Here is a 15904-nt window from a genome sequence, read left to right as displayed (position 1 = left end):
CAGAATGAAAAAATGGATAAAGCTAGAAATATTAAAAACAATTACAATTGTTCAGACGAAAATTTTAATATGAACCATTCCATTCCATTCCAGCTCTCCGCATTTAAACGTTCTGTCTGAATACAAGCTTTTTAAATTTTCCAACCCAATTCCTTAAATATTTATTTCTATTGTCTTGTAATGTCTTATAAATTTTTATTAAACCCTGATACTTTTGAAGGATGCTACTTAATACATGTTATTGTATAATAATGAAAATAAATTTATGTTTACAGTTTTTATTTTTAAATATTTTATGGTATAAAATTAATTGAGTGGTCTTAAAACAACGACTAAAATCAACAAATTTAAATCAATATGAATCCCTCACTGTTTTTTTCTTAGTCCCCAGCTACGGTCTGGGAAACATCCTCATCCTCATCCTCATCTTCATGAGTGAGTGCGATTATTATCGATTTAAGTCCATGTTTAAAATGCCTTGTTAAAAGATGCCTCCATAAAACCAATACTTAATTGAAGTACTCTCGGTACGTATGACGTGGGTACCATATCCCTTGGACAGGTACCGCTGCCGTGTGGTACCCACTACGATAAGGCTCTCTTTGTTTTATGGCGGATTAACAGACTATTACCATAAATATTGGGCTTAATGATTTTTAATGGCTGTGGTCGGCTATGTAAGTAAGCGGCAATTAAAAAAATTATGAGGATGATGTCTAGTCGTGGTTTTAATAGTCGGTGTAATCTAAACTTTGTTTCCACTCAAGGATACTCATATCATATGTATGTGCAACTCGGGACACCACGGCTTTTCTCATTATTTTATAAATAAAAAGTTAATGGAAATAATTTATTACTTAACACTTTTTTTAATGACGTATGGAAAATGAATATTTATCAGCGTTGTCTTCACAGACCTGATTAGGAACACTATAAATTGAACATAGTAACACAATGAAACAGTTTGAAATTCATCAATTTTTTGTCTTAATATATAGTCTTGCTCTTCTGGTTTTAATTCTACGAAATAAGAAGTCTATAATTCACTTATACCGATAACTTCTAAGTGGCTTAACAATTTGTCCATTACTTCTTATCCCTGAATAATAAATTTAATATTGGAAGCCTGAAATTCAAATTTAATCTCCACACATTTACTTTGTATAGTTTCAGTTTCAGGTGATAAGCAATTTTCCTGAAAGTTTCGGTGGATTAGATAATTAAAAGTTGAAATCGATTATAAAATTCTAAAGACTCTGATTAAGATTATAAAATTGGGATTAGTTAATGATTAATCAATAAAATTGATCATTATTACTTAATTAAAGTAGATAGATGATAATTTTTTGTAATTTAATTGATTTTTATTGGTAATTCGAGATCTAACGATGATATAATCTAATTAAGTTTATTTTACTGCCCATTTTTCGTTTATAATCATAATTGATTATGAGCTAATTGGAAATATTTCTTAAAAAATTGCCGAAATTTCCACATCAAATAAATTAGTTAAATATAACTAAATTATTGTGGTTTTTGTAAATCTTACACTTACATCTTAAATAATAAAAATTGATAAATGTGTAAATAGAGGCAGATTTGAATTTAATACTGTTGAATCGGTTTTCGTAATTAGTCCGAAGTTGTGTGAAGGAACGACAGTACCGTCCAGCACGTCCATTAATTTACAGCAATAAGTCTGTTAACCGCTGATTCGCCTGAAAGTCGGAGCAAAAAATAATCGACATTCACGGTACCCACGACCGCACCATACGTACCGAAAGCGACCCGTTGTTGTGTGACGTCGGTACCGCGCTCGGTGGTACCTCGCTAGAGTGGCATAAAACAGGTCGATGTGTGTTTCCAGAGCGGGTACCTTGGTGGTCTACGCTCGAGCTTGGGAGGGTGGACACAGAAAGTCAAGTCTTGGTACTGGGGCAGACCTCTTGTAAGTTTTAGGCCCTCAAGCACTCCGCATGCGGCATTATATATTATTATATAGATTGGGCACTACTATCTATATTTCTTGTTGGCTCACCGTCTTGTCTCTGTATAGTACTTGGAACTTGGTACGGGGAACCCGCAGCAATCGATTGTCTGAGTTATGTGGGGAGCGAGATGTGAATTATTATACTGCTATCTGCTCCGTCCGAGATGCGAGATGCGAGATGTGAGGTGGTACCCATTGTTCACGTGGACTCGTTATTAATTGTGTTTCAGCAAAAAGATACAATATACATTGAATTGCAATTAGAATCTAAACAAAGGCCTCTTTAATAAATTCATTAAGCAAATATTTAATCATAATGTTAATTTTTAAGTGGTTCCTGAAGCAAAAATCCAAAACACATTAGCATAACACCGTTTATATTTAAAATTACATTTTGGTACCCGAGGCACTTACAGCAATTACATTTATCAGATGATTTCGGGTGGTACTTACATATTCATATATCTTCAGGATATGTATACTCCACTAACTATCGATTACATTTTAGATAGTACCAGATTTAACAAGTACTTAATTATAGGTTTATAACAGCAATTTTTTTACGGTTACAAACACACAAATACAACTTCAGTACGCAATCAGATACAGAAATGGTTGTTGCAATTATTTCAGAGAGTGTATGGCATTAAGACGAAGCCATCTTAGATAAGTACCACGATATGACCAAAAGAAGTAGTACCCTTTTAAAAAATACTTTCTAAATTGATACAGATTTGCAGTAATTGTAAGAACAGTTTCTCTTACAACAATTCTTCGACAGTCAATAGAAAACAAATAATCATAACTATTAATTAATTAATTACTGGTTGTACTGTGTATTTTTGTGTTTCATAATTAAGTTATAATTCAGGAAATTATGAAGATTATAATCTGAAACTTATTTCTGATAAGAAACAACCCAGAAATCTCTCGATCTTTGTATAATATTAATAATATTCCACTTTAATGTGGCATTATATTAATATCATAACCATCTATAATTATAGGTTGGTAACCGTTTGATTAAAATTAATAATGTAAGATAATTGTGGTACATAAAGTGGAAGATCAAATGACAATATACATCTCATTTCCATCTCTAATTCGAATAATCAGATTCTGCGGACGTTCCTGTATCTCAATAATGCCAAGTAGCCCAACTTAATAGGATCCAGCCTCCGATCGAGTTCGCTCCAGATATTACACGATCACCATGAATATTAATCATTCATCCAATGTTTAAATCCCAATTTTGCATATCAAACGATCCCCCTCGGAAAAATGTTGTCCATCTCTTTTATTAAAGTTAATTGGTTTAAATAAGTCATTGAGACACAACGTGAACTGGAAATAGCAATCGATGACATTACCATATCGTGTTGAGCAACAGTGGTATTGTGGTCGAAGCTGTTCTTGTTCGACAAAAGCAAACAGTGTCACTTGACTGCACTATTTGCACAAAGTGTGTCCCAGTTTAGAAACAGATGTTCACGATCCTGCTGTGTTTGTCAAATCAATACGATCAATACGCATTAATGTTATGGACGAGTACAAACTCACTTCTTTATACAAACGTACAAATCCATAATCCCTTTTAAAAGCGATATCAAATTGGAGGCTGTGTTCTCGAGGGTTTCGTACTTGGCATGAAAATTCACGATTTATTGAAGCTTTTATGGAATTTTACATTTTAATAGCTTTGTGTAAGAGACACACGATGTAGTATTGTGATATGGAACTGGGGTATTTTCAGCGAAACTTTCAGTGCTTTCTTTTTCTGCTTGATTTCGAAATAGCACAGCACATGTTAATACAATGAAAGGATTTACAAAAAATACATTTTAAACTGATGTACTGTTTGTAAATTTCGTTTTCAATATCTTGATAGGATGGTAAAATGCTTTAGCTCACTTGTATTTATACTCACTTACTTTAATGTAGTGTTGAAACTTCTCTTCCTTATTACTCATTAGTTACTAGTTATTTTTTTTTATTTATACCTATTATATTTTCATTTAAGTTCGTTTTTCTACTTTGTTCACAACAATAAGTCATTGAAAATCATTTCTTAAGGATTCCTTCTTCATTAATTTCTTGTTATAGGTTTTCCCTTTCATAATAAAAGAGTCAAAGTTAATTTTATTTATATTTCTCTGTACAATGAATTAATTTTCATGTACGAGGATAGACTAATTAATTGAATTGAATTGAATTACTCAAAACTTTCAGTTTCAGTTTCAAAAGTAGTGTAATTTATATTTTGAACTTTTCATTGCATCTTTAGACCTCCATTTTTTCAGCTGCAGTTTTAAATTCATGTACATAAAATAATCGACAAATGATTTAATAATAAAAACAAAATTAGTTTTATTTTCCGTTTGGTGAGTTTCCTTTGAATAACTGACGATTCGAAAAGATTTTTGTCTCACATTCAAGATTCCTTGTCTGTGTATCGCATAAATTCCTTCGCGTTCACACCAAACAATCCCGATGCCGTTTGGTACCTCGTAAACACGGAACGCCATAAATACTTTATTTTACGATTGTAAAGTCCCCAGAAAAAAAAAGGTGGGCACGAATCCCGGCGTCCGTTTAATTAATCCAACCCCGTGAATTATTTACACAATTTAATAATCGCGTTGCCGTTCGGGAATTGAAAAGCATTTCCTCCGGTCGCGTTCGTGTCTTTGAGTGTACACGTAACATTAATTTCCAACGCGGCGATAAATCTGCCCGGTGCATTTCCTACACGAGGGAAGAGTGGGCAGTCCGACCATGTAGATATTAAATATGTTTTGTTGATGTATTTTATTACTTTATGCCTATTTTCTCGTGACACTTGTACGTCATGTTCCGTGCTATTGCCTATGAACGGCTTATTAATTTTGCGACTCCACCCGGTGGTCCGGTGGTCCGATGGTCCGGTGCTCTTCGTCGTAATGAGTTTCTTTGTTGGTCTTTTTTGAGGTCGGCGACAATTAATAATGTTGGATGGCAGCAAAAATCGAACGCCTGAAAATCGTACTACTCATACCTGTAATTTATGTGGCCCTAAAAAATGACACCAACATGAACTTACTGAAAAGCAAAAGTCATTTTAATGTAATTAGTGTCTGACTCACTGATTTATATTTTATTTTTTAATCTTTACTATATTTCTCCATCACAGATGGCCTTTGAAATATGCATATTAATTAAATCAAATGTTTGTTTTAAGCTACATTTTGTATTTTTTGTTTTTTATTAGAGCAACAATATTTATTTAATTATACTTAATTGAAGTTATATGATTATTATTAATGGACATTAAATATGTTTTATCTTTTACAAAAGAAAAAGTTTCTTGGAATCTAATTTTCTTTTAAAATTTGTGACTATAATAAAATTTTTAACGTTTAGTTTATTACAGTCATAAGTTGTATATTTTTAAATACCACCATTATCTCAAATTATGATTCTTTAATTTCGTTGTAAAAATTAATTAATTTTATTCTTTTCATTGAAATTTTAATTAATTTTTTATATTTAAATTTAAATTAATATTACTTCTTTATAATCAACAAATTATTCAGTTTTTAAAAAATATATTTTCTAAACATTTCATATTCTGTGCACAATTTAAAAAAAAGATACTTTTGAATAATTTTGATTATTACAGTAGTTTCAGATATATTTCAGGTTTTATGTTTGAAGAATTGAAGAAACTATTTTAATGTCAGTGTTAATTAATTACTAAAATTTTTAACATTTATATTATTTTTATACTTTTGTATATTTTCTTTATGGATATTTTAATCACAGTGGTTTCTTCTGACAATATCTGTACAATACAGATAAATTTAGCATAACACACCTCGTTTACGCAATTTGAGATTCCGTAGACAAGAGAAAAATGTACACATCCTTAAAGTTCATTTAAAATTATTGCAATTACTCGCAGTAATCCAAATTGCAATTTCACAATGTGCTGAAGTCAAAAATGTACTTGAGTTTTTTAATGTGATTACACTTAAATTGTAATTTCAGTAATTGCCAACTATTCACCACCGCCAAATTGTCTTTACTGCATGGCCCAGTTATTTTTAACAGTTACCAAACGGTAACTGGAAAAAGATTGTAGGTAATATTGGAATTACTGTTTTCAGGGATCAATAATTTATCATTTATGAAATATAAATTGAAACAATTATTGTTTTATATTTCTTCTCGACCTATAAATTATTTAAATTGTTTATTTTGTTATTATCCTGAAATATTTTATCAATAATATAATTCTTTTTCATAAAATTGAATACGTGACTTAAACTTATAAACTTGAACAGAAAATAACAGAAATTAATTTATTGTTTTTGTCACTATCTTTGATTTATTTTATTGTACAATCCAGTAAAGGAAAAATGACGTCAGCCAAAGTCAGTGACATGTCCCATATGAGTATTAAGCAGAGAATGAATAATATTTTGAGAGTGAATAAGCAGCTAATGTAAAGAATCAATACTTCCTCGTGCGTCTGGAAGCTGCCTGAACTCGAATACACAAAGCTAATAAATCGGGAATTTTACGATTGGTTTACTCTAGATATTGTATTTTAAATTTTTTATATAAATGTTGTAGTGTTGTGAATTGTCCAATCACTTTACAGCCCACACAAAATTACACGATTATCAAATTAGACAACGAGGTATGTTCCATATCAAGAGAACTTTCCTAGTCCACACAGCATGGGGCATGTTGTTTTTTATTATGAACTAGAGTTACTCATTATTAGACTTAGCACTGAAAATGTAGGTACCGACGCAAGCTTGAATAACTTTCAAAAATTATAGGCTACGACAATTGTTAGTTATGGAGGTAAGCTTGACCAACCTATCTATGTACTTAATGTATGTTAATATTAATAATAAATAATTATAAGTATGTCCTCTCGACTTTGTCTATTGTCTACTTGTGTATTTACAAAACTGGACAATTATTCGCTAAAACAAGCATGCGATGGTAGCTATATAAAACGGCAACAAACGCTTTGGTTCGAATTTTAATCGCTTATTTTTTACGTAGACTTTCGTAGAGTTCGGGGTTCATCTAGATCGTTTGCTTTTGAACATTCATCGAGCACTAATCTGGGTTTTGTAAATACATTACACCAATAATTTTACAGTTTTACAGTTACCACATGTGATTCACCCAATGAAACTATTTTTGACTGAGCAATTGGTCGAAAAGTTTCGCAAGCTAAAGAGTAAATTAATTGTATTTAGGTGTATTTACATAGTCACAACGCCTAGTTTCGTTTGGTGGCAGTTTTTATTTGTAACAACGTGTAATTGCACTTTTAACATTGTTAACCATAGTTTTTATATATTTAGTATGTTTGTAGTTAATATTTAATATTAGAACACCTGTTTAAAAGTTAATTATCTGTATAAATTTGTACATTTCTTCTTGTATTGATTATGTGAAACTGATCAACCGACGTTGAATGCATGAGAAATGCTGCACAGTTCAAGAGCTCTGGATATCCATTTTAAATGTGTACAGAAGACTCCTGCTTTCGCAGCCAATCGTATTTTTACGAGCGTCGAAAGTCGCTTCGGAATTTTCAGCGGCACTCTTATTTGGGCAGGTCGACTCAATATCTGGTGTTACGAAAGTTGCACTGCATTCGATGCCTTTATTAACTTTTATTCTGCTTTAGACGATCGGTGTCCTCGGCAATTTGTTGTTGAAAAGAAGGGTAAGTAATAATTCTTCGCGCATTTCAGCGATTAAAATGGGTTAGAGCAGCACAATGCGTCTCGGATTAATACTCGAGACGTCTTGCCGGATAATTTATATCCCTTAATAACGATTTATATCAGATTTGAACATGTCTAGCTCTTTCAGTTATTCATCATTAAGTAATTACGGTATCGGGCTGGTAATTTAAAATCAAATTCATTATTAAATGAGGCGCAGCGCGAATGAAATTGCCGCATTTATTAAATGATCTTAATGATGTATGAATGCTGTGGCTTCTTTGTAATTTTCTCGGGATGCTTTTCATGCAGATAGGTTTCCACGATAAAAAATAAAATGGGATTTTAATAAGCATATTTATTTTAAATGAACGAGCCCGACTCAAAATATGCCCGACCGTATTATGATAATAAAGATGATAACTCTTACAGATCACTTTTCAAAACTCGTTCTGCTAAAGTATGTATGTAATAATGCTGAATAAAAATTATCCTTTGAGAGGCTGCTCTTCAACGACAAGAGTCTTTATTACACCTTCTTTGTCTTATTAAAAATACTCTCAAAAGACTCCATATGAAAATAACAACAAATATAAAGTTAAAACTTAACTTTACTTAATAAATATCAAGAAAAATACTTTTGTGTTGTATAGTTTTCGTCTTTCTCGAACAACTCCTTGCCTTTGAGCCAATTATTCTGAATATTCTTTCACAAGAAGTGTGAAGCACCTTCATTTCATCCATGGTTATGAATCAATGCAGAAACTCGGTTATATTGCTGAGATACGTCGTCAAATACTTGATTGAAACATTCTCGCAACGCTGACATTGTTCTATTGTAAGCAAACGTGGCACCCAAATCATACACACGTTTCCTATATACAAATTTTCAGTCGATACGGGATATTCAGCATTTTTTGAAATGCTGTTTCCTCTAGAGCAAGCAATTCCAGTCTAAAGCCTTGGTGATTCATACAATTTATACCTACAGCTTCGATTAAATTCAATCACTCAATATTTTATTGTTGCAAATGAAGCACAGACGTTCTTTGGACTGAAACCTTTCAAATAAAAATATGATGAATGCATTTTTTCAAACAACAACCATATCCTCGTATTTCCAATAATTTAAAAATCAAAGTAATTACAATAATTTTTTACAATTCCATTAACATGCAACAATTCCAAGTGTTTCTGAATGCCAAAGTAACAATGAAAGAAGTATCATAAAATATAAAAAGTTGAAGTACCAATGTTTAACATTGACATAAATCATAACAAAACAGATAATTTTCCCATAATAATTAACAACAAAGACTTTGAATATAGTTGAAGCGTTGTCTCGCAATAAACATCTCAAAAGTATCGGTTGGAAGGAAGGAGTGGAGGCTGGGCAGCGAAGCAAAATAACTCTCGACGAGACTCTCGCGTTGCTAAATAAACATTCTTAACGCAAAATAATATAAGATAGAGGCACGTCGGACTCGTATAATTGATCATGGATCTGATTAGAATAATGGAACTAATGCAAATGAATTTGTAGAATGAGATTTCTGTCATGTGCAGATGTTTTCTCTCCGTGAGACATCGGCTGTGTAGGAGAGCGTAAACAATGGTTTCTGCATTATAATTGTAGCCTGCGTTCAGCCAGTGGCGGGAGAACTAAACTTTAAATTAATTCATTAACTCATAACTATGGCTCCAATATTTGAATGACAGTGAAGAGAAAATATTGGAGCAATTAAACCTTTTGATGGAACCAGACACAAGAAGACCCATTATTTTATTGAAGTACGTCTTATAAAACATCATTGACAAGTGAATTAGAGTCAAACAAAGAAGAGATTAATACATGAACCTCCTCTTCTATAGAACTAATTGATTGTTTACACAATTGAAAGGAGGTGTCTACGAAGCAGTATTCATGAAAATTATGTTAACACCATATTCAATTAGGATTATTTTTTCTCCATACTGTGTTCCTAATTGATTGCAGCACATATGAGCTTTGAAATTTGACAATGCAGATAATTAATTATGGCTCAACATCCGATTAGTTGCCTAGTGCCAAGTTTCAGCAATATACGCCACTGATTATTCCCAAACACAATCTTCTTATTCAAATCAAAGTAACACAATGTATGTGCAAGCCGAGAATATTACTGCATGTGTAGACCATTGTATTTTCGTGCAGAGGCTGCATTATGGACGCTCACAGAGAAACAATTAATAATTGGGAGTGGCCAGGCCATGAATTAAGAACTGATGTGGCAAAAAGTACCGTGTTTAATCAATATCATTTTACGTTTCTTAATGACCGGTTTGATTACAAAGTTAGACCGTGTTTATGCGATCGTTGTGCGTAAACGCGTTTTTTTGTGACGTTCAAAGATGTTACTGCTTCATGGCTCGGGATAATTTGCGACTTTTTTGCCGACGAGATTCACTTTTTCTGCTGCGATGCCGGCTTTTCAATGGGCCTTTTTTCTTCTTCGGCAGTTATTGATTTTATGCTCAGTTAATATTGTCAACCTTGACAGATATTCTAAGAAAAACTAATTGATTTTTCTTTTAGCTGATTACCCACACTATTTCCAATGTAATTATTTTCATAAGTATGAATAGAATATATAAATTTTTACTAAATTACAGTTTCTTCATACTCAGAAATGCTTTAAAAGGTGTATTTGAAAATAATTATCAATACCTCTTTTGTTATTAGCTTTCTATGCGTTATTTATTCAATAATTGTCCAGAAATAATAAAAGTATGTCACATGTGACAGTCGATATGTCGCTTAATTACCTTAAACTAGTGATTCGAAGAAGAAAATTACACGTTAAATTGCAATTTTATTGTTGAATAATAGTGTGAAAGAGGTTTCACTTTCCTGTACAAGACATACGGTTATTAATACTTTTTTATCCTAACTAGAGTCTTAATTCATTTAACGATTCATTTAGCAGAACATTAAAGAGTTTCACTCATAACTTTTTATATAAATTCCCATAATTATCATAAATAAACAATAGTAGTTTATTGGTCTGACAATATGAAGTGATTTAAAGTTGCAGACTGAGAATGAAAGTAAATAAAATAGCATTAAAATAATCTTATTATAACTGAATGAGATTCATGGTCAATTTGAAGCTGACAAATCCCTCTTGTTGTTTGCATTATCACAGTCAGAATCTTGACATTACATTACAGTTAATTCTGGGCAATATCTTTCAGATTATATACATACACACATACAATTAAAGCATCTGTACTTCTGATTTTACGACATAGGCCGTAATTAATTCGGTCAAATATGTACCAAGTAAAGTCTCATTCCGGATGGTTTATGCACCTCTATATCATGATCAGAATGGAAACTTGTCTATTCACTTACTATAACAGAGATGTGATAAATCGACGAACACCTGTGCTTGCCAGACATCATTTTTCATGTTCTGTAATTAATAGAGGAAATTGATTATAAAACGAAGAGTAGAAGTAATTAAAAATGGTTAAATTATAAAGGTGTTCCAGCACCGGAAACGCCAGCTTTATTAAAGAGATGAACCGTGAGATTTCATGGTCACTACATTAGTTTTTAGTCGACATCCAGAGTCTCTTGAAAGGTGCACTTTATAAGCAAAAAAGGTTTGCTCATGGACTGTTAAAATGTTTTAGGAGCTGGCCCAGAAGTTGTCGCGCAGTTTCGACATGAAGGACGAACAGACACTGGGCGAAGGGGATTCGATGCGAAGACACCAATCGATGAGTCGGATCGGAAGGGATGGCATTCCTGAGACGCCGGAGAGTCCGAGGGTGGTTCAGGACGAGGAAGGGAACCTGCGAGTGACCGTGAAGAAGACCAAACCCATTCTGGGAATCGCCATCGAAGGCGGTGCGAACACCAAACACCCGTTGCCTAGGATCATCAACATTAACGTAAGAATTTTGGACTTCCCTTCATCCTCTCCGTTTGAAGTTGTCATCGACAAAACTGTTTAACTATTCATTGCAGGATAGTGATTCTAATCACAATAAAGCCGGTTACTTTTATGGCAATGAATTTACAGTCGGTTTTAATGTCTTACAATCGGCGTATACTACATCGAGGTTAAGATTACACTTAACAGTTCATATTTATTGTGTGTGGCACAAATTAAGACCCGTACATAAAACAAGTTGTTCACAAGCAACGACAATAGTTTATGTAAATACGATTACATTAAAGTTTGCGTCTATTGAATTCCATGCGTAGACGCCAACAATAAACGCTGCATTTTCATGTTGACCCAAATTAAATCATTCATGATCTTACGAGGTGCTTTTTTCGAATCTCCGCAGGAGAACAATGCTATCGAACTACTTAATAAAAGCCGCCTGATGAAAGAACGCATAAAAAAATGGAGAAAAACAATGAAGTTCCTTTATTGCTATCGGTAGGTCACGACCACCGACAGATTGCAATATAAAGAAACACACATTTGCTTTAGGCTCGTTGCGGTCCATTGTTCCGAATACACGCGCTGCTCTTGTTTATTTTTCACTGTTTTTTACCACTCTTTATATTACACTAACATGGTGGTCTTCATTGGTTCATCGCGGCCGAGACGCGGACCATTTTTGCCCAAATCGCCGTCGTGTCAGTGAGGATTTAGACAACGATCAGTCTCGCTGTTCCAGTCCAACGGCTCGTCAACTCCGCTGATTTATATCGGTGGCGTAATTCTTACACAATTTCGGCTGAGCCATCCTTCATCTTCGGATCAAAATGAAAACAGTTTTTTAATTGCCAATTTAGGGATGGTGAAATGAAATGATGTTGCAGGAGAACGGTGCTGCGTACAGCGCGGGCGGCCTGGAAGTGGGCCAGCTGATCCTGCAGGTGGACGGCACCCGCGTCGAGGGTCTCCAACACCAAGACGTCGCGCGTCTCATCGCCGAGTCGTTCGCGAGACGTGACCGTGAAGACATAGAGTTCCTGGTGGTCGAGGCGAAGAAATCCAACATGGAGCCAAAGCCGACGGCCCTCATCTTCCTGGAAGCTTAACATTTGCTGAGCCTCCCCCCTAGCGACCCCCCGGGGCCTGGACAAGTCGCCGACTGAACTCTACAACTGCTACATATCATGTATCATAATGTCGCCGAAGGACGATCTGGGGCGCCCAAGTCTGGACGGCTTGGAGGCCAAATCGTCCTTTTGTGACTGTAGCTGTAGAAGGAAGGGAAATTGTTTCCGGATTTCGACTCCTTAGGTTTATCTTTGCTATTTTTTAATAATGTTTATTTAGTTTTTTAAATATTTTATGATCATATGTTACTTTTTTTGAAAATTATTATTTATATTATTTTATGCTTTATTCTCAGTTTAATTCAGTTGTTAAAAAATAAAATTTGAATGTGATAACCCCACATTTGTGAAATACAATCAACGCTTCAGGTTTATGCAGAACCATAACCTGAGATAAAAGTTCTAACATATTAACAAAATTCGGAAACAAATTCCTCGTAGAAGATTCATTATAATATGCATCTAAACCGTTGTAATAAAACATCAAAAAATTTCATTAGTCGTTAATTGTTGTGTACAGCTTTAGTAAATGCTTTCGACGTGAGCATAAATGGTTTTGCATATTATAACAAACGTTATGTTTGAAACGAAAATTAACCATTAGAAAACATTTTCGTTTCAAATGCGACAATCGGTGACACTTTAGCGAAATCTAGAGGGTGAGGCACTTTAGAAAAAAATTGATAAGTAAACTGCAAATTTTTGTACATACACAAAAATATATTTTAACAATGATGGAACTTTTATTTTGTAAATGCAGTATTATACAACTAAAGGAATCATTGTAAACAAGAAAAATATGAAGCTAACCTAGCTGTGCCAAAATAATATTACACATGCAAGATATAGCCTTAATACCATGACATTTTCAAAAAAAAAATAACTAAAAATATGGCTTTTTAAAAAATTGTTATTCGATTGTTATACACAATCACTTGTAGTGATTTTGTTTTTAAACGTAGATAATTTTATTTGTATGTATTGTTATAAAATAATGTTCATTACATCACACGTCATCAAATTTTGATTACGACATAACATTTAGCTATTTCAGTTTAATAAAAATCTTCAAGTAAATTGTGTTGTATTTGAATAGTTATCAAAAGTTATCTTATAGCAATACATCGATCGATCAGTGATCATTTCTGTGTTGGATCATGCATAATCTAAGACTAAACCTAAAAAAAAAGTTTTCAATGTCTGCCTTCACTGCAATTTGCAAAGCACTATTAATTTGTGCGCTATTGTATATAAGTACTGTTATTTTAACAGTCACCAGTCAAAAACCGCCGAAGACGCCAATCAATCCTTGAATTTTGAGAAAGGATACCTTTTCCAGGAATACTCCCCTTAAAATTTGATAACCATCTATTTTTGGAGTACAATTACCATACAAATATATTTATACATATGTTATATACAACACCATGTATAATATGTACATAATATATAGCGAAAATTTTGATCTGGGGAGACATACCCAAGTGAAAATCCGTCTGCGATTGTTTTTATTGGGGCCTGTTAAAGTTTTAAAGCGTGATGATTATCTACTGTGAATAGAACGACTGTAGTGAAATATAGAGCTTATATAATGTTGCAGAAATTTGTTTAATCTTTATACAAACATACTTATTTCGCTGTCAATAAATGAACGTTGTTAACAGCTAAAAAGAGTTAATTCCTCTTATTAATAATATTTTTTGGTTGTCTATGTTTCAGACGTGTTACAATTAAGTTCTGGTGATAATGCTCCTTTAAATACATATCACAATAAATCGTATGTTTGTATGAAATTTGAAAGTTTCGTGCATATTCCAGCAAAATATAAAAATGAAATTATCTGTAAATAGTAAATTAGGTGCTAAACATAATTAATTTGTTCAAGTTATTGCATTATATATTTATATATAGTTATTATTAACTTTATTACTAGTATTAAGTTGTCTATTTGCTAATGTTATATATTGTTGTTGATAATATGCGATTAATAATTACCAAATCAGGGAGTACTATAAACACTTTACCTTGAATGTTAGTGTGTATATTATTTGTTTAGTTTTTATAATTAGTCAAATAATTAATAATCAGTAACCTAAGACAAGAAAAAATTGGTATTGAAGTAACGAGGCATAAACAACTAATATTATAATAATAATAATAATAATAATAATAATGATAATATAAACATGGTTAATTTTGTGTAAGAACTTAAAAGTCTTCCACCTAAATCTAAAAAAATTACATTTGTTAACAGTACAAAATATTTGAATTTTCTTAAGGTTACTGTATTATATGTGAAACTTTTAGTTCGTCTATGACCAAAGTAGTGTGCCAATAAATAGAATTTACTTGCCGCTGATAATTTAATTGAATAAACAATGTGGGACTTAAAAAATACATAAAAATCCATATTATTATAAAACATAATTTTTGTTCTATGTGTGTAAGAGAATATAATAATAATAGAATAAGCAGGAAATTTAATAACGTGATGAAGGCTATAAAATTAATATTAAATTAAATTCATAATATAGTGGCAATAAAATTATTTATATTTCTTATACACATAATTGTTAAGATTTTAATTGTTTTAGATTTTGCAACCATTCGATTTTCGCTATAATAAACCCACAAAATTACTTAATTACGACATTAATCACATAGCAATTTTTTCAATCAAACATTTTATTAATCCGAATAAAAAAGCATTTATTCATGTTACAAAATCGTTAAAATATTTAAACTAAGTAATTTATTTGCAAAATTACCAAACAATCGCTTCGTCACCAAATTTCTATAGACCCATTTTCAACTTTACGATGCACATGAATAACCTATTAAATAAAAATATTGTTGAAACTGAATTGTAAATAAAATTATATAAATACTTGAATAACTAAAAAATTGAATTAATGTAATTACTACTTTATTTACAACTGTTAGCATATTAAATTTGTTGAAATTATTTGTTAGGAATTTTGTTTAAATAATACGTAAATTAAGTGAAAGCCACAATCACTTGAATTAAAATTGTTTTACACTATTCATACGCAATTTTAATAAACAAATAAACTCAAAAATTGTTTCATTTCAATTTTACCTTTCCTATTC

At 32.2% G+C, this 15904-nt stretch overlaps 1 protein-coding gene across 1 annotated transcript in view; it reads left to right on the top strand.

The window, feature by feature from the left end:
* Positions 1-13067, top strand: part of LOC109594267 (whirlin) — a 56447-nt gene extending 43380 nt beyond the window's left edge. The window contains exons 13-14 of the mRNA XM_049966279.1: positions 11404-11664; positions 12551-13067. Of these exons, the coding sequence (XP_049822236.1) occupies positions 11404-11664; positions 12551-12772 (483 nt within the window). The 3' untranslated portion in view covers positions 12773-13067. The remainder of the gene's footprint in view (positions 1-11403; positions 11665-12550) is intronic.
* Positions 13068-15904: the final 2837 nt, after the last annotated feature.

This window comes from Aethina tumida, chromosome 4, assembly GCF_024364675.1.
Source record: "Aethina tumida isolate Nest 87 chromosome 4, icAetTumi1.1, whole genome shotgun sequence".
Lineage (NCBI taxonomy): Eukaryota > Metazoa > Arthropoda > Insecta > Coleoptera > Nitidulidae > Aethina > Aethina tumida.
Note: the sequence above shows the minus strand (reverse complement) of the source record. Positions and strands in the feature narration are given on the sequence as shown.